Raw genomic sequence first — 24,857 nt, forward strand, 5'->3', positions numbered from 1 at the left:
TAACACTACACAGTATATAATCCATTGTGAGTCGCTTTTGAGCGTCTGCTAAATAAATAAATGTGATGTTCTACTTCTCCTTTATGGTCCTCACGTGTGTGAAAGCCAAATTAGGTGATTAAACTTAATAGTGGTCATTCAGTAAACAAGTCTTACATTATTATTGCTATATTCCTCCTGTTCCAGAGTCAGTGACTAAGGAGACAACAATCATGTATGTCCGACAAACTAAGTACACGCCACGGCGGGGTATATTCACAGTATTTAGCAGTGAATTTCACTAACAGTCACTGTTAACCTCTTCACTGATTTTGTGTAAACAACAACAACACACAAGTACTGTATCATGTATGAGAAAAGAGAGTTGTTGTACGCGAGCCCAGCACTTGCACTAATTAAGTTGCGCGAATGACAACTCATATTACTTCTAATTCCTAATTCGGATACGAGTAATATTTCAATGATGAGAGTCGCGACGTTCTAGGCATTTAATTAAAAAAATAAAAAAAACGAGCGTGAATATCATTAAGAGTAAAATCATCATGCGCAGCCCAGACTGTGCGCTGAACTGCTCGGAACTGTACGCCGCAGTGAAAGCTCCCGCCTCCATAGGTTCACGTGACCAGTTAGCTCCTATGCTAGCTCGTTCGCGCTACCGTCACTACAGTCACGTACCTTTGCGTTTCTTTGATTATCGATGCCATCGCGTCTTCCCCAGCACATTTATTCACCCTCGACGGGTTTACTTTCCTCACTTTCAGTCACTTCCTGGTTTGGTCACGTGAGCAGCATGCGCTTCCGCACGTGACCACAGCGAGTTTCCGGGCGCGAGGTCAGCCTTTGGCGGTGCTTCGCGCTGGTCTGTAGATAAAACCTCGTAACGTTGCTTCTTACAGTCGTGGAAAATTGCTGGCCCTTATTAAAAGGATTAACCTTAACTTATCTGACTCGTTGTTCACTCATTTACAGGTTTACTTCATCAAGTGGCCCATAAGGAATGGGCGGTCATTGTGGGCCAGACAGTGTCTCTCTCCAACTCCAAATCTCAGAATTAAATGCTTTAATGCACCAGTGAGGGGGGCTGAATAAAACTACTTTCATTTCTATGAAATTCTTAATATAATACAATCCAGTCATACTACTGAACTGGTGTTGCCACTAATTTTTAATAATGCTTCTTATAGTTGCCCTACGCAGTGGGTTGGACCGGGTCCTGCTCTCTGGTGGGTCTGGGGTTCGAGTCCCACTTGGGGTGCCTTGTAACAGACTGGCGTCCTGTCCTGGGTGTGTCCCCTCCCCCTCCAGCCTTGCGCCCTGAGTTGCAGGGTTAGGCTCCGGTTCCCCGCGACCCCATATGGGACAAGCAGTTCAGAAAGTTTGTGTGTGTGTATAGTTGCCCTAATCAAATTCAAGACCCTGGTTACTGTCTACAAATGCATCAATAGAACTGTTACCAGCTATTTACAGGACTCGATCAACCGCTACACCCCAGCCAGACCCCTTCACTCGTCTACTTTTACTCACTTGGTTGTCCCGCGCACAAAAGGTAAAGCACGGAAGTTCTCGGTTCTGGCTCCATTGTGGTGGAATGACCTTCCCCTCTCACTCAGAACTGCTGAAACTCTGCCTACATTCAAGAACGGTCTGAAAACTCACCTTTTCTGGACCCACTTCGCCCCAGATCTCTCCAGCTCATGTATGGTATAAATGTTCATGCACCGTAACTTCACGAGCATCCCCAGATAAGCCTTTATACAGCCGCTACTCCGGCATTGTATACGATTGTTTGTGTATCTTATTATAAAAATACATTTTGAAAAATTTGGTAGGAGGTTATCAGGATTCATCTATCCTGCATTTTATGCACCTATTCGAGCGATGAACATCAGTGCATCAAATGGAAGGTAACAAAGTACATTTACTTAAGAGTCACATGTCTGCAACCATGTCGCTTTCTCTTAACGTAATGCATGTAATGTATTTTTGCTGAGATGTACATTGCTCTGGAGAAAAGTGTCTGCTAAATAAATAAATGTAATTTGCAATTGTTTTCAGCTCTATTTTATTTCCAAATTTTACTGGCAATAATAATTAGAATTCCATGGAGTAATGAATAATTGCAGCACCATCAATGATTCTGACCCCTTGCCGTTTACCATGTTATAATTCCTGTGATGTTCTTGAAACCCTGACAGCACCAAAACATTTCACTGACATCATCAAAATGATAATACTTTATTGTTGCAAAAGGAAAAAAAAGATATGCACTGATTAATAGCAAAAGAATAAGATTTGATCAAGTGAAAAGAAAAATGATTCAAAATATATTTTATAAAGACAAAACATCACTACATGAGGAAATAATTTGAATTATTGTATACAGTAATATTAAGACAAATGGAGTACTAAGTACCATTTCTTTGTGAAATACTGTAGCAGCCAAGACATAAGGAAACACCTTTGAAGAGAGCAAAGGAATGTCAAATAAATAATGTAAGAACCTCTTCTTTTCTTACAAGAAAATAAAGCCATATTTAGGATCATTAGCCCACAACAGGCCAAAAAAAAAAAAAAAAAAAAAGAGAACACATCAGAGAATCACAAAGTACCTTCACAGTTCTCTCTTTAATAAAGCCGATTATTTGTTTTTGATTTTGGTAAACAAATTGCATCGTAAACACGTTGACCTCGGCAGCATGGGGCTGCCCTGCTACTTGAAGGAGGGCAGGTTTGGCACTTTTATGCTGATGTCTCCAATATTGATGTTTCGGGGAATTTCGGGGAGGTTCATGTTCTTTACAGCTGACACGGCTCGAGCTGGCGCCCCTGCAATACCAGCCTGCGCATGGGGGACACAGGCACGCACCCACACACACATACACATACATACACACACACAAATACAGTGTTAGAGTTACCTGGCCTTGTCCAACCCAACCACAGCAATCAAACAAGACATACCATCACTAGGCATACTGTACAGATACAAGGACCAACATATCATGTGCAAACCAAGAAGAACTCGCACATAGACATACATTCAGGTACCCATACCTTAATAGCCATACATGCATGCAGTCCTCCATTATCCTCAATTCAGGGTTTTTTTTTTTTTTTTAAATTCAAAAAGCAGCTACAAACTCAGGAAGGCGGTAAATGGTGGGGAAAAAATTCAAGAGCAATGCACATATTCAATTAGACGAGCAAAGGCAGCCTTACTTAAAATAAGCAGAACCAACCAAACCCACAAAGACTTAAAGAGCAAAATGCTAGGAGAGAGCTGAAGAGAAATGAACAAGGGGTTTTGACATGGTGGGAAGGTGACAGGAAGATATGCAAGCTATAAAACAATACTTAAACACTAATTTGCAACAACTGCTGATCAGTTCCTTAAGTTATTTTGTAAGTGGTAAATTAAATCACACATGCTGACAAAAAGCCTCTAAGTAAACCAAACGGCTATATGTAAGGAGGGGGAAGGCTAGGAAAAGAAAGCACAAACCCCTATCTAGTGTTACATGGTGGTATGTACTTGTAGTAGATTTTAATAGAAGCATTATGAGTGCTAAAAATAACAACCAGGAAGTCTTCCAAGAGCCCAGATTTATGAATGGGAGAATGCGGTACGTAATTTTGTGTTACATTACTGTATTATAGAATTTGGTTTCTTATTACCTTGCAATAGAATAGACTGTTACAAAACTCACACGCATTCCCAGTGTGGCTTCCTGAAAAAGGTAAAAAGTCAGAGAAGATAATCTGCCACGTACCTCAATGCAAGTATTAATATTCCCAATAATTAATATTCCCAATCATTGTTAAGGGGGGGGGGGCTTTAACATTGGAGTGATGCTTGTTTGATTAATCTCACTGACAAAAAACTAAACAAAAGCCAAAAAATTTAAATCCTTAGATATCTAGTGCGTATTAACATTAGCTCTGTTGGGTCTGGGGTTTGAGTCCTGCTTGGAGTGCCTTGCGACGGACTGGCGTCCCATCCAGGGTGTGCCCCCTCCCACTTCTCCCTTGCGCCCAGTGTTGCCGGGTTTGGCTCCAGTTCACCACGATCCCGTTCGGGACAAGCAGTTTCAGACAGTGTGTGTGTACTGTACCACTATTGACAGTCATGGAAGTCAAAAGTCGCAGTTTTTTTGTCGCATGTTGTGCATTTCCTGGCTGGCACTGTTCCAAGCCAAAGGGCAAAAGGTGCCAGTGAGCACAGCACACGCTTGTATTGTAGGCTTGCTGAGAAAAGGGTAACAGATTGGTGTGAACTACATGTTCTTGTGCAGGGAGGTGACCTTCCAGCAAAGAAGGTTCACCTCCCTGCAAGCTTTTCAGTCCACATTTCATCCTAGCCTTCCTTTCAGCATGCTGGGACCAAAATTATACTACCAACTGTAATTTCTTTGAAATTGTTCCGATAACCCAGTTATTTCAGTAATTTTCATGCATTTAAGCAACTGTTCTGATGGGCCTATCAGCTGCTGTAAATAAAAGTACCGATCAAACTACTGAGGACTAAATGAAGTTGGTAACATAATGAGCTCTGTAACAATTAATTTGAACATATAATTTTTTAAACCAACAAATGATTATGATCATTTGCAGGGTTTACAAAAGAATCATATTTTGTTCAACTCTGGTTTAAGCCTTCATTAAATTTATTCCTATCCATCCACCAGCCTCCATTCCCAAAAAAGGGAACTGGAGATACACTAGCATTCAAATCTTGGGCAACAGAGCAAATTCAGGACTTTTCACCTCTTTCACAAGGCAAATTAGAAATAAAGGTCTGTAAAATAGCAAAAGGCTTTTTACTACGAGGCACAGATTCAGAAGGTCAAACCACAAACTGGTGACTTAACTATTCTAACCTTCATTTAAAAAAGTTGGTAAATTTCTTAATAGCAGACTCTGCTGACTCACTGTACATGAAAAGCTCATTATTATCAGTTCTCCAAACAGGTTGTCTACTCAAACGGAAAATAAATTAAACAAAATTTAGTTCTAGCAGTATGTTATGAGGGCAGTTACATGGTACACTGACAGTCACTAGAAAGGCTCAAGTTATCCAAGCAAATACAAATTGTTTTTGAAGTACAATAGTACTCAGCTGGCTGGATCAGAAGTTAAAATGATTTTTTTTACAACAAAAATATTAGTGGCTGTGACAATGCAGTATTTCCATTGTTTCTTATGACCTAAAGCAAGAGTTAAGAATAAATCCATCTGTGCTGGACTGGTTAGCAAATACACATTCTGCATCACATTGACTATCTTTCAACCATATCTTTTTAGTCAATTTTTAGCCAAACAGCCCTTTTTAGTTGATTTAATTGACTCTGAACTGCATATTTCTACACAAATGAAAAATGAGTATGGTAGCGCAGCGGCTAACCCTGGTGCTTCACAGGGCCGAAGCTGCTGTGGTTTCAGATCTAGGCTTCGAATCTGTATGGTCCCCATGACTGATTGGGTTCCGCCCACAGTCCAAAGACGTGCACTGAAGACAGTGTTAAACAGCTTATGTACCCTGCCTTACCATGAAAATCACTAGTGGTTGCCAAGAGCCAATTTCAACGCAGTGGCATTTAAACTAACCCTTAAACACAAGCAGTTCACAGGTGAGAATACAATGTATGAAAATAATAGTCAGCAATTACATTTAAAAAAAAAAACCCTTGAAATAACTTGTTTAAACAACTAAAGTCTTAGCTCCATCCTTACCAAACCATATGAAAGAGTCACTTCATTGCACCATTTCTGCAAATTATAATGGTCAACAATGTCAATTTTTGTATATACAGCACCATTACCAGAAAATTCCACTGTCCAAAGAAATACAGAAGACATCCCTTTCAATAACTGTCAGTACACAGGCTCTTTCATACATATGTTTAGCAAAAAAATAGATACATAAATAAAATTTGAAAATCTTAGCAGAAAAAAGCACCACGGTAAACTAAAAAGGACACAACTAGAAACCACAAATACTGTAAAATAAAAAAATGCACTACTTAACTCAGTAGGGAATAAACAGAATCCAGAAATTAAAGTATGGACAGTAATGAGTCAGATTTTAACATTTTGCTTGGAGCCAATTACACAGTGATGAATCCAACAAAGTCTTTTCTGTCAGTTAAGTTAAGCATAATGTGCCAAGACATGAGGGTCAGAAAAGCTGTAGACTTCAGACTTTGGCTCCGCTTTTATTTGGTCCATAGAACAAGCAACTCAAAGGAACAGCGTTTAATCAAGATATTTCCCTACCCTATAAACACAACTTGTGCCACTGTAATGAAAAAGCGACATTCACTTAAGAGTTATATCAACCTTTCTAAACACATCACCCAACAAAAGCAAAAGAATGACATTCCCAAAGTAACTAGTCCCCTACAAAAAGTGGCTCTAGGACTAAATAACAGCCTTAGTTGACAAGAGCTGTCTATTAAGCAAGATAAATGTTTGACAACTAAACATCTCACCTGACCTTTTCATCAGGAGGGGGGGAAAAAAACAGCTACTGGGAAATTTGTCACACTCTTACCTTCAATTTAAAAAAAAAAAAAGCACATACAAAGTATTAAATGCTTAAGTGGGAGGACAGTTTAATGTTTTAATAATATTCATAAAAATATTCGATAGTAACACACGTCATTCCTTTGGCCTTGATAAACACTTACTATTTAGAAAAATTAATTTTTAAAAAAGCTTTAAAATAAAAGAATAAAAAAAAAAGAAGCCTGCGTCTTGGTAACGAATGGGGGGAAATAACAAATACCCCTGAAAACAGTTTAATAAATAATGAAGATATATAACATCATTATTAATCTTTCAAGTGCACATTTTTCAATGTTCAAATGGATTTGGTACAGCTTACAGTTCAGTCTCTGTGTACACAGCCCTTGCTTTGCAAGGGACTAAAACTAAAAAGATTTACCAGGTTGCTAACTTAAGTAAAACAGAAATTTGACAAACAAAAGGGGGAAAGAGGTATGATAAAGCCAGAGGATTTTATCAGTGTGTGTTAATACCAAATATTATATCGAGTTCATTTTAGCTCCTTTGACAGGCCCTTCTCACAAAAGCATTAATTGGTTAATGATGCCTGCTTAATCTTAACTTGATGCACTAAGATGTGAGACAAACTTTTTTGTTTTCTTTTTCTTATCTTAAAATCAGCAGTACCTTTGTCTACCTGTCCTGCCTGGGAGACTGAAAGATACATGTCTGCAAAAAGAGAAGAATGAAAAGAACTAGAAAAGGTCAGAAAATAGGAGAAATGAGGAATGGTCATCAAGGCATAGCAAAGGTACAATAATTACAGTTCACATCACAGAAAGGAGGGCAGCACACTGTAAACAGCAAGTGCCCATATGTCACTATGGAGTCCCCAAAGTCCCAGTATAACTATTAATCAGAAGAAAAAAATGATAGGAGAACTTTTGTTTCGAGCCTGTAAAAGCAAACCCAGTGAAGTCGTCAAGGAAACCTAATCCACTTAACTGAGCTGAGGTAGAGGCCTCCTAACCCCCGAGTCTGGAATGGAAGAAAACCTAAATCTCAGGTAAGAACATCCAGTACAGAGTCCAGATAAGTCGAATCCTTACAGGTTTTCTTTTTTTTTTTTTTGGTGTACCTCACATTTTAGTTTGTTATTCAAACAAGATAAACAGACATATGTCTAAAGCCATGATGAACAAACAATTTGCTAACCAGCTTAGAGATCCTCCCTGTATTACAAATCAATCCATATTTTTATTAAATAAAAAAATAAGCTGGCTATACTACATCATTACAGTTTAATGCTAAATACTGTAAAACTTTTCTCCTCCTTTCTATAAGGCAAAACATTTACAAATTACTCCAGTTGAGCTTCACCTATGGAAATACTGTACAGTTTTTACTTTTAAGGTATGTATGTTTTGCCATGAAACCTGCCAGATATTTAAAAAAAAAATTAAAATATTAATGGTGCATTTATTATAGTACAAACAATACCATTAATATTACACTGCATAAAAAAATAAACACTAATGCAACAACGCAAAGTGAAATTTTGGTTGACTGCATAGGCAGATATGTGGGGGAGGGGATTATGTATGCCAACGGAGAAACCCCATTAAAAATAGATAAAAAGCTAGTGAGCTAACAAGGTGCTTACTGTTAAACAGAAGAAATAACTGCTTCATTCTAATTCTATAAATTTCCATTTCAAAAATCAAATCCCCTTTGCGGATTAGAAGGAAATTAGCTGGCTGATTCCCAAATTCCTAAACATAATAAAATTTTAATATTTAGCTAGCTTGCTAATATAGCTAGAATTGTACAGGGTAGAATGGAGATAACTCCAAACATGTTATCCAAACAAAAATGTTATCCAAACAAGGTTGATGGAAATTTCAGCAGTTTGACTAGGGTGAACAATCAATTGAAAGAGACAGAAATCAAACTGGGACAAACCAGGACAAGCAACATATGGACACTTCCACTTTCAGGTGTAAATCCTATAAAATGATATGGAAAGGATGGCAAGACCCACCATAGATCGCATACATAAAAATAAGTATTTATACCTCACCTACAATGTTAAGATTTCACTGCCTGTCCAAACTTTAGTCTGATTAGCACACACTACTTGCAGCCAAAGAGCTGTGCGGCAAATCTGCACCGTTTAAAAATAAAATAAATTTTAAAAAACCCTCAGTGTCTTCTAAAATATTCTGATTAAAACATAGCACTACCTCAAAAAAATCATTTTATAAGAATTCTGTAAATTTGGATAACTTATTGCATTTTTCAAGTTATGTAACTTAAGAGCATTGTTTTCATTTGTTGAGTTCTAAAAATGCACATGTTGTAATCGAAGATAATTTCTAAGCGCATGAATGTTAAAAGGGTTTGTCACAAGCAAACTATGCTGAACATATTTTGTAGGACATGAGAGGATAATACTCTATTAATCTCTGCAGGGAATTTCACAAAGTTTGCTCGTGTGCATATATTTTGAGACACTTTGTATAAATTACTATAAATTGTGTTATTTATATCTGGAATTAATTTTACTTTACACTTATGTCTCACTGAAACCTTTGTCCTCTCCTAGATTACAAGCAAACATTAAATCAAAGCAGCCTAAGCATTTCAGTTCCTCTGAAATGTGGGCTGCAGAAGTTTGAAGTGATACAAACTGTAACCAAACTTCTGGTTTCATCTTGTACACCTAGGTCATACAATTCAGTAAACAAACAGTGACTAACAGTACCAAATCAGAAGTTATCCCACACTACTGTCTAAACTCTTCAAGTGAAACTACAAGTGAGTAAACCAAACTTGCGAGACTGCAGTCTATGGTGGGTCCTGGGAGAAAAAGACAACAGCAGCTCTGATGGTTGGTAAACAGTCAAAGACTCTGCCTAAATCTGTCAAGAATGATTCAGAGGTAAAAGGAAATGAAATTCCATTTCATACATTTGTGTTCATGTCAATCATATGAATCTGTAATTTCAAATAACGTCAAATTACCTGGATATTTTTAATAAATTGTATTCCCATAAATACACAAGACTTAACAGTTAATTAAAAAACAACGCATCTACAAAATCTAGACAATTCTTTGAGGAATCTATTTACTACAATAGCCTGCAAGCCGTAAATACCAAATTCAACCCCAAAAATCACAAACCACAGCACACCATACTTACTGCAGAAAAATGTTACTACAAAAAGACAGTATTGAAAATGCACATCTCATTCACAAACAGAAGTCAGTTGAAGAACTAACAGAATACTGCAGGCCATGGTTCCAGCCCATCAAAGCATACCACATTTTAAAATCAAATTCAACCTTATTAATAAAACATTGGTATGCATAAACCAAATTCATAAAAATGCTAAGTATTGGAAGTCACTCAGTTGAGCTTTAAAAGATGATGGATAATTTAAATGGTTTGTAAGTTATACAAATTGTCAAAACATGAATTGCATGAAAAGACATTTCCCAACAGGAATACAATTACAGGCTTAAATTATTTTGCCAAAACCTGCAGAATTCTTCTGCCAACCTCCAAAGATGGTGTGATGACCCACACCGATGACCAAAATACTATAATTCCAGCAGGCTTCCAATTCAAAAACACAGAAAGTGAACTGCAAACTGATTTGAAGGCCATGTAAAAATTAATCACTTAAAACATAAGGAGCACTCAAGTCAACTTGATTCCCACAAGTGAAAGCAACTCAATTCACTTGTAGAGAAACCACATTTTCTACGTATATTAATTTGTATACTACCTGAAATTAAGACCAATAGTGCATTATGAAAGTAGAAAAAGATTTTTTTAATGAAGCCCACATACTTAGTTTAAAGCTTATTCACACATTTTTTTCTTGTGGATACTCCTCCGTGAACCGCCACCTTAACGTGGTGGAGGGGTTTGAGTGTCTGAATGATCTCAGGAGCTATGTTGCCTGGGGCTATATGCCCCTGGTAGGGTCTCCCAAGGCAAACAGGTCCTGGGTGACAGACGAGACAAAGCACGGTTCAAAATCCCCTTATGACTATTAAATCAAGGATCTCGTTCACCCCGCCCGGGATGGGGTCACTGGGGCCCCACCCTGGAGCCGGGGGGGGGGCTCGCATGTGAGCGCCTGGTGGCCAGGTCTATGCCCACGGGGCCTGGCCGGGCTTAGCCCGAAGCCAAGATGTGGAGCCGCTCTTCGGTGGGCTCACCACCTGCCGGAGAGGACATAAGGGGCCGGTGCGTTGTGATTTGGGCAGTGGTCGGGGCCGAGTGCCCGGCCAACCCAAACCTCGGGCGCCAACTCTGGTTTTTGGGACTTGGAGGAGCAATGCGGTTTTCACCCTGGCCGTGGAACACTGGACCAGCTCTATACCCTCACTAGGGTGTTGGAGGGTTCATGGGAGTTTGCCCAACCAGTCCATATGTGTTTTGCGGACCTGGAGAAGGCATTAGATCGTGTTCCTCATGGCATACTGTGGGGGGTACTTCGGGATTATGGGGTTCAGGGCTCGTTGCTACGGGCTGTTTGTTCCCTGTATGACCGGAGCAAGAGCTTGGTTCGCATTGCCAGCAGTAAGTCAGACCTGTTCCCGGCGCATGTTGGACTCCGCCAGGGCTGCCCTTTGTCACCAATTCTGTTCATTATCTTTATGGACAGAATTTCTAGGCGCAGCCAGGGAACGGAGGGTGTCTGTTTTGGTGGCCGCAGGATCTCGTCTCTGCTTTTTGCGGACGATGTGGTCCTGTTGGCTTCGTCGAATCAAGACGGAGGTTTGCAGCCGAGTGCGAAGCAGCGGGGATGAGAATCAGCACCTCCATATCCGAGGCTATGGTTCTCAGTCAGAAAAAGGTGGATTGCCCCTTCCGGGTTAGGGGGGAGTTGCTCCCTCAAGTGGAGGAGTTTAAGTATCTCGGGGTCTTGTTCACGAGTGAGGGAAAAATGGAGCGGCAGGTTGACAGACGGATCGGTGCGGCGTCCGCAGTAATGCGGTCATTGTACCGGTCTGTTGTGGTGAAGAAGGAGCTGAGTCGTAAGGCGAAGCTCTCAATTTACCAGTCGATCTACGTTCCTACCCTCACCTATGGTCATGAACTCTGGATCATGACCGAAAATGAGATCACGGATACAAGCGGCAGAAATGAGTTTCCTCCGCAGGGTGGCTGGGCGCACCCTTAGGGATAGGGTGAGGAGCTCAGTCACCCGGGAGGAGCTCGGAGTAGAGCCGCTGCTCCTCCGCATTGAGAGGAGCCAGTTGAGGTGGCTCGGGCATCTGTTCCGGATGCCTCCTGGACGCCTCCCTGGGAAGGTGTTCCGGGCATGTCCCACTGGGAGGAGGCCTCTGGGCAGACCCAGGACACGTTGGAGAGACTACGTCTCCCAGCTGGCCTGGGAACGCCTTGGGGTTCCCCCAGAGGAGCTGAAGGAGGTGTGCGGGGAGAGGAAAGTCCGGGGGGCTCTGCTTGGACTACTGCCCCCGTGACCCGGTCCCAGATAAGCGGAGGAAGATGGATGGATGGATTTGACCAATATACTATTATGCATTATTATGGAACATAGCACAAGCCTGTTATTCGTTCGTTCACTCAATCATTTTCAGTAACCACTTGTCCTGATGAGGTTCATGGGGATTGCGGCCTATCCCAGAATCACTGGGCGAAAGCCTGAGGGGTGTACACCCTGGGCAGGATGCCAGTCCATCGCAGAAGAGCCACATACTCACACATTACAAGCAATTTAGCATAACCAATCCACCTCAACTGCATGTTTTTAGAATATGTGAGGGAACTGGAGCACTCAAAGGAAACTCGCATAGACGTGGAGAGAACATGCAAACTCCACACAGAATAAGCTGGACTCGAACCTATGCCTGAACAGCCTAGGTGCTGTGAAGCAACAGCACCACCTGCTGTGCCACCGTGCCACCCTAGGAGCTTGCTGAAGCACTGATCACTGTAAATACATTTACTTATTTATCTGAAACTTTTCTCCAAAGCAACCTGAAATTGTTCACCCATTTATCCAGGCAGATAATTTTACTGGAGCAATTTATGGTAAAACCTTGCTCAAGGGTACAACAACTGGAGGTGGCACTTGAATCTGTGACCTTTAGGTCCAAAGGCAGAACCTCAGACTACTACACTACCAGTTGCCTCAAAGAGTGGTATATCTTGTGTATTAGTACTGAATGTTGATTGCTTTAAAAATGAAAAGTGTTCAGCTGGCAAAAAAAGACAACACATGCTCTAGGTTCAGTATTATTCTCCTGCCCAGGCATTTTGTCTGTAGAGTGTCCTGGTTATGTTATGTAATTTCACAGATATACTCCTCCTTTATGACTGTCTAGTAAGACACCTTTACCCTGTATATACCTCACTGGACTCACAGAGGGAAGCAAAACGTCTAGCAGTGGGATTTATTTTAACTCAAAACTGAAAGTTACAAAAAACAAAAAGCATTTAAAAATGTCTGTTATCTGACAGTTCTCTGTCTTAATTATTATTTTCCACAATAGTTTATGGAAAATACACCAATAAACCCAGTTTCTATGAAATTAGTATCAAATGGCAGGGTCCCAAGTACATACATTAGCCTTTGCAAAGTCACAGGAGGAAAATTAATTATCACCTACTGCTAGCTAAGATTAATTTGTTTCTGAAATTGCATAAAGCATCTCAAGAAAGAACTGAAAAAAAAATCAATAATTTTAATTAATTTTTGAGGATTTATTAGTGGTCTTTAAATGTGCTGATTCTGTAGCGGATAATTAACATGTATTTGAAGATATGCTCCTAACTATAAAGCTGCTCTATTCTGCCCAAAACAATTATAACAGTACTGACACCTTAACACAAACTGTGTATTTTATAGCATGTAATTGAAAAAACCTTTCCTGTAAATGTTGCTTTATCGAATATACAGCATATACAGAAAAAGAAACTGACAGCAGAACTCTGGACTTTTCACTTATGAAATTTAAAAAATAAATACTTGAGAAAAAAAAAATCGCTAAGCAACTCGGAGACTTATAAGCTGAATCATTCAGGTCAGATCATAAAATTCTCTTTAGTCAGGAAGTCTTTGACTTAAAACGCCATCACATCTTGCCACCCTTCTGCTAACCACACCCCAGAAATCTCTACGATTTTAAGAAGTAGACACTACAGCTATGCAGCAGTAGCCTGTCAAGTACTCCTCAAAAAGGAACACTGACAGACACTTCCAGTCTCACCAAGAAAGGGAGTGCTGAGGTCTCCAAGAGGAGGATGCCTTGAAGCCTCAAAGCCAGTGGCATGTCAGGGTCTGGCTGTGTGTGCTCCTACTGCCAATTAAACACCTACCTTATCTACTGGGATCCCAACCTGTCCCCCACTTGTCTGCTCTCATGCAACAGCAGAGGGGAAAAAAGCACAGAGCAGGCCAGCGAAGGGCAGGCAAAGGGCAGCATTAGCAAAAGGATAGGAGGTGGCCAAGGAGCATGCAAGGGATGTGCAGTCATGTCGGCAGGTGCACCAAGGCACATTTGCAATCCAGGTCACACTCTTACCTCTGACTTCTCCATCTTGTTCTGTGCATCAACCTGTGTGATGATCTCGTTCATGTTGGTCTCCAGAACCATCCCTCCCATCACCATTTCAGCCAGAATGTTATGGACCTTTGTTTAAAAAAAAAGTTAACACCTAGCTTGAAAACAAATTCTCATGTGATTTAAAACTAAAGCAGTAACATTAGAACTACTATAACAACATTTAAGTAGCTTAATACCCTCTTACCTTGTCCACATGGAAAATTAAATCAAGTTCACAGACGTTCTCAAAGCATTTGTCCAACGTTTCCACAAACACCTGTCAAAAAACATTATCAATTTTTGTACTTACCAGTGCAATCAATATAAATATAATATAAATGAACAGAAAACACAAGAACTACAGTACAGACAAAGTATAAAGACCATGCATGTCAACAGGCTCAAAAGACAATGGTGTATCTGGATTCCCAAAAATTGTACTCATTCAATTCAATGTATTTTGGTACAAAACTCTCCCTGACAGGTTGCCTCAGGGCACTTAAAGAACAATATAAACAGCACAATGAGATGTGCAGCAACAAGCATAAGTAATGAAAAGAATAATAAATATATTCATGAAAGTTGGGAAGAGGAAGCAATGTGTTTTTCAAAGTTTAAATATTAACACTTAAAAAAAAGCCATATACCTGGATTAAATCCAGAATGCCCAATTCACTCTCTGATGAGTCGACACAGAATACAAAGTACAGAGTGGCGTAGTGTCTGTAAATGAGCTTATTGTCTGACCCACCAATCAACCTGAGGAAAGGGGGGGGGAAAAAAAAAAAAAAAAAAAAAAACACTTAAATAGGGTCTTTTCTAATTTTGTTTTAACATCCTCCTTCCTTAAGTGCCTCTCTTGGCCCTTAATGCAGCCGCTGATTTGTTAGATCCTTCTTGGGACAGAACAGGCAGGAAATAACACAATCACAAACGTCAGGGACTAAAGCACACGGTAAAATGGCAGTTCTGGTTTCAAAATACAGAATATTGTCTTCCAGGGAAGAAACACCAGTGGCTTGAAGGTGGCTTGACTTTCAGAACACTGTTCCTCCACAACTTATACCCTTGTCTGCAAACTTGTCACCCACATGACCTGTACAAGTATTCTGTGTTGGAAATTATGAGCACCATTTACAGCCAACAATTATTTTGAATGATTATACCCAGAATAAACTGCTCTAAGCCTGTGATATCTTACAGCTAATGTATTTAAGCTTGTTCTTTTTAAATCAACCTTGAGTTTTTAATAATTAGCTGAATCTTAAAGTCAGGCTAGAGAGCTGTGTGAAGACAGCCACAGCTCTATCTCATGAATGTTTTACAACATTAGTGTACACGCCACCTGCTCTCTCGCACACACACAAAGCAGCAACCAAAAGGGAGTACTCACAATCCACCCTCCAGGAAATTACAGACATTCTCATCTCGCTTTGAAACCAGGTGAAACGTTTCACGAATTATCTGCTGTTCCATGTCTTCGGTCTGTGGGATACATACAAAAAAGGGATGCTCAAGAGAGAAACGTACAAAATATTCATAAGGTTATTAAACAGTAACAAAAAAAAACTATTTGTGGGAAAGGGAAAAAAATGCAAACGAATCAAAGGTAATTCCATACATAACCTGGACCACGTACGTACAATATTTCTTTTTCTTTTTCCAAGAGTTATCCTCTACTAACTCATTTATAATAGCCACTGCATTCCACAAACATTAAAAATTCAGAAACTGGCACTGAGGGTAGTACTTCAGCATCTGAGAATACCTTTAAATATACAGTCAAGAACAAGTGATATATTGACACACAAATGTATACAGAAAAATAGCAAAAACCTTTTTCTAAAACAGATCCTCCCAGTTCCAGTCCTGTGGAACTAATTATCAGCCGCAAGCTCAATTCAGATTCTGATGTAAAATATACTCCAACATTAATTCTAATGGGAAATATCTGAAGGTGTATACGCAGTAACAGAAGCACAAGTTAGTTTGTAGTACTTTCAAACAATTACGCAATATTAAATTTAATTACAATCCACACATGAAATACTAAGAAAAATAGAGTGAATTCGTAGCCTGCATTTTCTATTAGGGTTGTCACTCATTCACACACTACAAGCAATGTAGCATCACCAATTCACCTGAACCATGTGTATTTTGACATCTGGGAGGAAACCCATGCAGGCACAGGGAAAACATACAAAGTCCACACAGACTGAGCCAGATTCGAGCATAGGCCCAAACAGCCCAGGTCCTGTGAGACAACAGCACTACCTGCTGCACCACCATGCAGGCCTACAAGCTTGTTAATGTGCTGTAAATAAAGCACTGATCACTGCAAATAGTGGTGCGTCTCCTGTATTAGCGCTGTACATTGACTGCTTTAAAACTGAAAAGTGTTGAGCTGGCAAAAACCATTATATGTTCCAAGTTTGATATAAATCTTCTGCACATACACTTTTTTCTCTGAATTGGGGGTTGTCACAAAACCAGAACTCTGAATTTCAACATGGTATTAAATTTTTTTCTTTTTTTTTAGTTTTTAAAAGTACTTGATGTCTTCGGTACATCCAGCAATACTAAAGCAATACTGTTTGAATAAAGGTAAATGTAATTTTCATTCCTTTAATGACATATGGAGGCAAAAGCCACCCAAAGGTGCCTTGTCACTCTTGTACTCATTTAAAATGAAATTGGAACTGGCTGTGCATGAGACAATATATTGGTTTTAATTAGTCCCTTTCCCTTGGTGAAATTAGTCTTTAATTATCTGAACCTTTTATCCGCAAAATACACTGTAGAAGCATCAAGTGATTACTAAATAAAAAATATTAATAGCAGCAGGCAGTTTGGACAGTACATGCAAGTGTAAATGATGTGGAAAAAATATAAGTAATCCTGAAATATTATTATTATTATCGGTAATTATCAAAAGATATTGTAAAAAAGAAGGTTCCTCTCAGGGGTCTGAAGCCAGGAGTATGCATGAGAAACTTCTCATGGAGGACTGAAATGATACCAGCACAGTTAGCAAGTCACAAGGGTGGAGGGTGGGAGAAGCAGCAAGCGAGGAGCAAAACTGATATCTAACATCACTCTGCTCCCTGCATAACCATCCGATGGGATTCCAGAGTGGTTATTTGATTACACAGATTGCCAGTGACTCGATGCAGTGTCTACACAAAAACATAATGATAAAATATTGCAGAACATTACAGACACAGGCCCTGTCACTCAGCCAAGCTGACGGAGTGCAGTCACATCTGAAGGAGAGCCATATTTTATCTTTTTGCATTTTGTTTACATTTTTTCAATCACCACTTCTTGTCCTACCAACAGCTAAGCTAAGATCGATTTAATTTTCCCTCTTTCAGAATATGCATATATTTTTCCCCTACATTAATCAATCTAGTTACATTATAGTTCAACTAACTAATCACCACAATGAGTCTCTTCTGTACTACTTCTTAAGCTATAGGACACTTAAGTCAGAAAAGCTCAAATGATAAAATTTTTCTTTGATATTGCAAATATAATATAAAATTATAAAGAAATATCATCTTTTAAAAAATTCTTTCTAAATCTGTTATTTCCTCTTCAGGTTCAACAAGAATTTTGCTTGGCAAATTGTTTCCCTATTTTTAATGTTTTTTTTCCCCACAACTTAAATGGGAAATTTGATCACAAATAATTTTAACAGTTCATTGTTTCAGCTTTTTAAACTTCTGAATTCCTCATGGAAAAATAAATATTTCAAATATTTAACATAGAACAGCATATTACTTTCAAACAATCAGCTCTGCCTACCAGTCCTCCTATGGCAATGCCTGAAATAGCACCTCTACACACTTCACATCATCATCTTCCTGTTCTACAACACATTTCAGCAATTTCTATTTCTGTCCCCTTAATGGTGCGGTGACTTCACTACCAGAGCCAGAACTACTTTCTCCCTTACCTAAATGACAAGTCAAAATGCATCTTTACATGTCACAACAGCCATCCTCCAGGTATGTAACTGTGCTGCCTGGGGATGTAACTGTATTAAGGTACAGTTAAAACTTTAAATCTGAGAGACATGTGCACTTCTTGCGTAGCATAAACTGTATTCCTTCGACACAGCAGTTGTAACTCTATACCTCAATCCATAAACGTGGGATTAGTTCATTTAAAGCTCTCCTATGGACCTTCTTTGTGTTTTATTACAGGATAATCCCTTATACTTCACAGTCTTAATTATACTTCAGTTTGATCACAAAGCCCTCAACACTTCCTACAAAGTCTACCGTCCACTCAAAGGAAAAATGTTTCTGGTATTGCGCTATGCAGCAAACCTACTATTCAACAATTATACAACATATAAACACACACACACACACACACACACTGTCTGAACCGCTTGTCCCATACGGGGTCGCGGGGAACCGGAGCCTACCCGGCAACATAGGGCGTAGGGCCGGAGGGGGAGGGGACACACCCAGGACGGGACGCCAGTCCGTCGCAAGGCACCCCAAGCGGGACTCGAACCCCAGACCCACTGGAGAGCAGGACCTGGTCCAACCCACTGCGCCACCGTACCCCCCACAACATATAAACATTTTTACAAAAGAAATGTACAGAACATAAGTACATCTGTAGTTATTTTCCGATAAACTCTGAATACCTTGTGAGTTAGGGGCTGTTTAAAAACACCTTTTCATCTGTACCAAGTCTGTTGCTAAGCAGCTTCAGGGCCATCAGAAGTTTTAAACTGACATTCTAAATGCAGTTATACTGATGACTATGCCCTTCATCAAACCTTGAAGTCAATTCTGCTATTCTCAGTAGAAATAATACTTGGTTTAGCCAGAGATTATCAAATCTAAAAGTACAAAGTCATGAGCGGAGCACAATAATTCATTATAAATCTAAGGAAATCACATCAGGAATGGCACAGAATGCAATTAGAAACTATCTTCTATCTCAGGCATCATTATCCCTGTTCAGGCTCTAGTCACTGTCCTGCTATTAAAAAGAACGTATAAATAATTACAAGGCAAAAGCTGTTCTAAATCAGGAATTCATTGCAATTACCACAGACACAGAAGTGAATTGGTTACAGCAAAACACAGAAAGGGCACAACGGTAACAATTAGGCCATAACACCAAGAAAGGAAGCAATTTAGCACCCAAATGCAACAATAAAACAAGATCTTAAGAACTTCACTTAACATTAAATATTCCAGTCTACAGACAAGAAATAGAATTTTATTCTCTGTGATACTAACTCAAATTGATGAAGAAGAAAAAAAAAAAATTACCATTACAGCAAGTACTTCTAAGGTTAGTCTATTATACCTTGGATAACCTGACCTGCTGCTTTTACTACTAGTTGCTTCACAAATCCAAATTATGAAATTATATATCAAATTTCTAAAATGTGAAACAAGTTGACAGGGTTTTTAGCTCAACACATACACTATTCTAGTGCGAATTACCAATTATTGACTTTAATAACTGTCCCGGGAGCTGTGAGTAGCTGAGTTGTTAGAGTTCCCAAACTGGAGTCTGTTCCTGATAGTAGGATAGCACCCTTGATCAAATCAGTAACCCTGAATTGCACCAGTAAAAACACCCTGCTGTGTAAATGCAAAATTAATTATGTTAAAATAAACGTAAGTGTAAAATCAGCTAATATTGCACATTGCCTTGAAGAAAGGTGTCCACTGAACGAATGTAAATTATAAACGCAATGACCATTCAATTCAATTCTTTTTTCGGAAAATTTCACCGGTTATTAGTATTGTACAGCCTCACCGTTTTTTCCAAAGCAAATTTAAGAGTTTTTGATTCAGTTATGTGGTTCAGTCTTTCAATCCAACATCTGTAGTTTCTGCAGGAAGTGGGTCTTGAACCAGCAACCATCTGTTAAAGAGTCCATGACATGCCATGCCATCTGCTGTCCTAACAGGTGAATGCTTGAAAGCATTAAAGGGAAAAGAAAAGAAAAGAAAAGAAAAAAAAAAAAAAAAAAAAAAAAAAAAAAAAACTTCAGGATCTGGTCTACTAGGCTCACTACATAACATTATGAGTTGGGCACTTGGAAAGCTGAGCAATCAATGACAGAGTCAGGCATTCAGGGTCCATCATGCGATCAACTCACGAGGTGGACACGTGGCACTAGGAGAAAACTCCTGTCATGTCAAGTTAAGACGCCATCAATGATCTCAACGTAGACACTCGATTCCTCCAACTCGTGACTCGGCTCGGGGACACTGACTGGGACAACAATGTGCATAACTGAGCGGATATCTGACCCCGAAACTGTACCGCGGTGGTGGGAATCGGTGACAGGAGGATCACCGGTTCGCATAGATCGAATGTCACACAGTAAGAACACTGTCCCACTGTCCCCTCCCTGTCCACGGCCACTGCCCGCACTTTGCCTTTGCTGAGCTCGTGACCGTCGTCGCGCGAGCACACGGGAGACGCAGCTTCTTCGACAGCTGACGAGCCAAAAAAAAAAAAAAAACATGGAAAGTGTGAAGGGCACAACATACATTGCTAGCCGCCGGACATCCTCGACAAATTCAAAAACTTTAAATTAACCCATGTATAAACATTAATTTAACGACTACAAGCCAAAGCACTTGTCAACAGTCCAGTCCCAGTGTTTTTACACAACTAAGTTAAGTCGCTAGTAGTGAGTCGGTCGCTAGCCCGTTAGCGAGCCTACCGTTCCGGATAACTCTTCTCTTGTTGTACTCACATAATGCTCGTAGAATTTCGACAGCCGAGGCTTGCCGTGGTTATTAAATATGAGTATGGCTTTAATCATGGTGTCCCGCAGCGATCCGGAGGGACGAAGAACGTTTACGAGTCAGTCTGTTTCAGACTGAGCGGATCAATGAATTTTAACCCTCCGGTCTCCGCGGTACCTGAAGGGCCAACTGAAAATATCCGCCTCGGTCGCATCGCGAGGCCGGAAGCGCTCCACGTAGAGCCGCTCGCTGGAGCCCGTGCCGTACGGAAACGTGAAGTGGACAAACTGAGCGACTGTGCGTTGCGCCTGACGAAAGCGCTACGGAAATACGAACGCCTGCAGTGTTCATACAATACATCCAGAAGGCTAAGTCCAATAAATCTACCCTTGGCCTTGGTCTTAATGTGCTTTAGTAAAATTTTTAGGTAAATAAAAAGGACATGTGAAATTAAAAGTATGAACGCGATATATGTGTTATTATAAATAAATAAGTAAATAAATAAGTTTATATATGTTTAGTAATTTTTTCTATTTAAAAGACAAAAAGGTGTAAGAGCAAAAAACATGGACTGAAGAAATATCAGGTCACAGAATTATTCTACTCGGGATAAAATAATAGTAGAAAAAAAATTTCAGACACCTTAGTATTAACTTGTAACACAAAAGTTAGTGGCTCTCCCTAGGGACAGCTGGTGGTGTGGTTAGAGCTGCTGTCTTTAAACCTGAAGACTGCAGGTTTGAATCCCACCTCCAGTTATAATACCCTTGAAGAAAGTAACTGTCAGTAAAACTTTCCCAGCTATATGGTGTAAGTAGTTCTTAGTTGCTTTGGAAACAAGCATTGGCTAAAAAAGTAAATAAAAGTTGCTGGACTGAATGCCACTACCCTTCTCCTCTGTGTTAAGTAAATTGTTAATTATGTCCTGTAACTACCAGAGTATTGGGAAAAATGGGTGGCATAGTGGCACAGGGAGCAGCACTACTGTCTCACAGCTCCCAAGTGGTAAGAGTCTGTGGGTTTGATCCCAATTCAGTCTGCATGGGGTTTACATGTTCTCCCTGTGTCTGTGTGGCTTTCCTTGAGGTGCTCTGGTTTCCTCCCACAGTCCAAAGACATGCTGTTCGGGTTCCCCTATAGTGTGTGAGTGACAGAAAGAGTGTGTTTCACTGATGTATAGATGAGTGACCCATTGTAAGTAGTACATATAGCAGTGTAAGTCACCTGGGGTGACTAAGGTGTGGGCTGATAATACTACATGGTATTCTTTGGAAGTCGCTTTGAGAAAAGCACCTGCTAAATAAAGTAATGTGAACATAAAATGTTTGAACAAACCAAACTTTGTCGCCAGTTTCAACATGGGCTGCAGGTGGCTTAATGATGGGAATACAGGTTGCAAGAAACAGTAGGTAAGCAATGTGGTAATGGGTAATCCATTCCCCATCACTGAAAACAAGCAATCTGTGAAAGGCCTACAGAAACTCTTATTCTGCTAATTAACAAGTGTGGTGAGAAAATTTCTTTCACACAAGTTCAGTCAAACATGCAACATATCAGCAAATGTTTCATGGAGTGTCTAACAGCATAAATCCATAATTGGCTTGGCAGATTTCCAGCTGAATGGAAGAATTACTTCTTGAATTACCCTTTGCTGATTTAATACACACAAATATTGACTGAAACCACTTGTCCCAAGTGGGGTCGTGGCAAACTGGAGCCTACCCGGGAACAGAGGGAATAAGGCTGGAGGGGGAGGGGCACACCCAGGACAGGACACCAGTCCATCACAAGGCACCCCAAGTGGGACTCAAACCCCAGACCCACCAGAGAGCAGGACCCGGTCAATCCCACTGCACCACCATGCACCCTTTGCTGAATTAAGATTTCTTTAATTGCCCTCATTTCTCTCTTTTTCTCATTTATGCTTAGGCTGAATCACTGTTATGCTAAATAGAGGAATGGTGTTGATGAAGATACTGTCAAGAAGACAATAAAAGCAGCTCAACATTGTCAGGAGTGAATATACAGCATGTACTGATCTGCTATATTAAATTATCCACTAGATGGCGTCACACAATCAAAAAAGACCTGGCTGGGGCGTCTCTGCTCAAGGGCCCTGGGGATTCTTGGCCTTTTTTCCCACCTCAGGTGTTGATTGTTCATTTGAAGTAATTACTTGTCAGGTGGCATGATTTGTTTCTTGTCATGTAAATAAGGCCCTAATTAAAATGTGCTCTGCAACAGAGCTGTGGACTGTGCAAACAATGGTATCTGTGCCGTGCTTGTACTGTCACGCCCAGCACATGTAGAAATTTCTCTTCTCACCTCGCTTTTGACCTTTTACGTATAAAGCAAACGCTTGACGGGGAATATGAAAAGGGCAAATAGTCGAACTGAGTGAATCTCATAATTTACTGCCACCACGAATCCCACGGACCAGGTTCAGATCCCACCTCCTGCTGCAGTACCCATGAACAGGGTACTTACCGTACTGTGAACTGCTCATGAAAAACTCCCCAGCTCTCTAAATGGGTAAAAAATTGCACATAACCTAGATTACAAACATTAGAGATTGCTTTGGAGAAAAAGACAAGAATAAATAAAATGCAATTCCTGTGGCGGTGTTGTCCAGGATCTTCACGACTAGTGTTCCACATAATTAAGGCAGCATGTTTTTTTAAGAGTATGTATATTAATCACAGATTAATTTGGTTTTGGCAGTAGTAACAAGCCCAAGAGCTTTTTCCCAGGCAGTTTACCGGAATGTCTTTTCTTGGGGGGGCGGGTTGGACCGGGTCCTGCTCTCCAGTGGGTCTAGGGTTCAAGTCCCGCTTGTGATGCCTTGCAACGGACTGGCATTCCATCCAGGGTGCGTCCCCTCCCCCTCCAGCCTTACGCCCTGTGTTCCCGGCTTAGGCTCTGGTTCGCCGCGGCCCCACTTGGGACAAGCGGTTTCAGACAGTGTGTGTGTGTGTGTGTGTGTGTGTGTCTATTACTTGGTGTACAACATAACAAACGTGTTGCATCCGCTTTTAGATTACAAGCCTAACCAGTGACCTTCACCTCTCTTATAACTGAATCCTCCCCTGTGAAATGACACTTACATTTATTAATTTAGCAGACGCTTTTCTCCAAAGCGACGTGCATCTCAGAGAAAAATACAATTTGTGCATTACGTTAGGAGAAAGAGCCATAGTTGTAGATGTGTGATTCTTAAGTATCAGGATACTTGGTGATCAGGATTCCTCTATCCTGTTTTATGCACCTGCAATGAACATAGGTGCATCGAGTAGAAAGGAACACACACACACACACACACACACACACACACACACACACACACACACACACACACACACACACACACACACACACACACACACACACATTTTCAGAACCGCTTGTCCCATACAGGGTCACGGGGAACCAGAGCCTACCCAGGAACACAGGGGCGTAAGGCCGGAGGGGGAGGGGACACACCCAGGACAGGACGCCAGTCCATCACAAGGCACCCCAAGCAGGACTTGAACCCCAGACCCACCTGACAGCAGGACTGTGGTCCAACCCACTGCGCCACCGCACCCCCTATATTGGAAAGGAACAAATAAACTTTACTTAAGAATCACATGTCTGTAACGATGTCTCTTTCTCCTAATGTAATGTACGCACTGTATCTCTCTGAGATGTACGTCGCTTTGGAGGAAAGCATCTGCTAAATCAATAAATGTAAGTAAACTTTGTTTCTTCCCACTTGATGCACCGATGTTCAAAATTAAGCCTATACGCAGCAACATCTATTCATTTAGCTGATGCGTTTATCCAAAGCGACTTACAATGTTAAGGTTACAATTGTTTACCCTTTTATAGGGCTGGGTAATTTTACTGGAGCAATTTAGTGTAAGTACCTTACTCAAGGGTACTACAGCTGGAATTGAGATTAGAACCTGCAATTTTTGGGTCCAAAGGCAGCAGCAGTAACCACTTCAATACCAGCTGTCCCCACGAGTGTCCAAAATGCAAATGAT

At 40.4% G+C, this 24,857-nt stretch overlaps 2 protein-coding genes across 6 annotated transcripts in view; both read right to left on the reverse strand.

Moving 5' to 3' along the window:
- The window catches only part of commd10 (COMM domain containing 10), a 54,405-nt gene extending 53,629 nt beyond the window's left edge, over positions 1–776 (reverse strand). Inside the window, exon 1 of the mRNA XM_018758418.2 lies at positions 676–776. Coding sequence (XP_018613934.1) covers positions 676–704 — 29 coding nt within the window. The 5' untranslated portion in view covers positions 705–776. The remainder of the gene's footprint in view (positions 1–675) is intronic.
- A 1,440-nt stretch (positions 777–2,216) lies between these two features.
- ap3s1 (adaptor related protein complex 3 subunit sigma 1) lies at positions 2,217–21,090 on the reverse strand. 5 transcript variants are annotated; one of them, XM_018758454.1, is made up of 9 exons: positions 20,841–20,914; positions 20,235–20,577; positions 19,889–20,049; positions 15,486–15,577; positions 14,740–14,851; positions 14,298–14,369; positions 14,072–14,179; positions 7,192–7,233; positions 2,769–2,839 (listed from the first exon to the last, which is right to left on the reverse strand). In XM_018758454.1, exons 3-8 carry the CDS (start codon positions 19,994–19,996, stop codon positions 7,198–7,200), a joined length of 528 nt encoding a protein of 175 aa, XP_018613970.1. In that variant the 5' UTR covers positions 19,997–20,049; positions 20,235–20,577; positions 20,841–20,914; the 3' UTR covers positions 2,769–2,839; positions 7,192–7,197. The 5 variants fall into 5 exon arrangements, with proteins under 5 accessions (XP_018613967.1, XP_018613966.1, XP_018613968.1 ...); XM_018758452.2 differs by lacking the exon at positions 7,192–7,233 and having other exon boundaries at positions 2,763–3,728; XM_018758455.2 differs by lacking the exons at positions 19,889–20,049; positions 20,235–20,577 and having other exon boundaries at positions 20,841–21,090.
- Between the last annotated feature and the right edge of the window lie 3,767 nt (positions 21,091–24,857).

The sequence above is a fragment of the Scleropages formosus genome, chromosome 17, assembly GCF_900964775.1.
Source record: "Scleropages formosus chromosome 17, fSclFor1.1, whole genome shotgun sequence".
In the NCBI taxonomy this organism is placed as follows: domain Eukaryota; kingdom Metazoa; phylum Chordata; class Actinopteri; order Osteoglossiformes; family Osteoglossidae; genus Scleropages; species Scleropages formosus.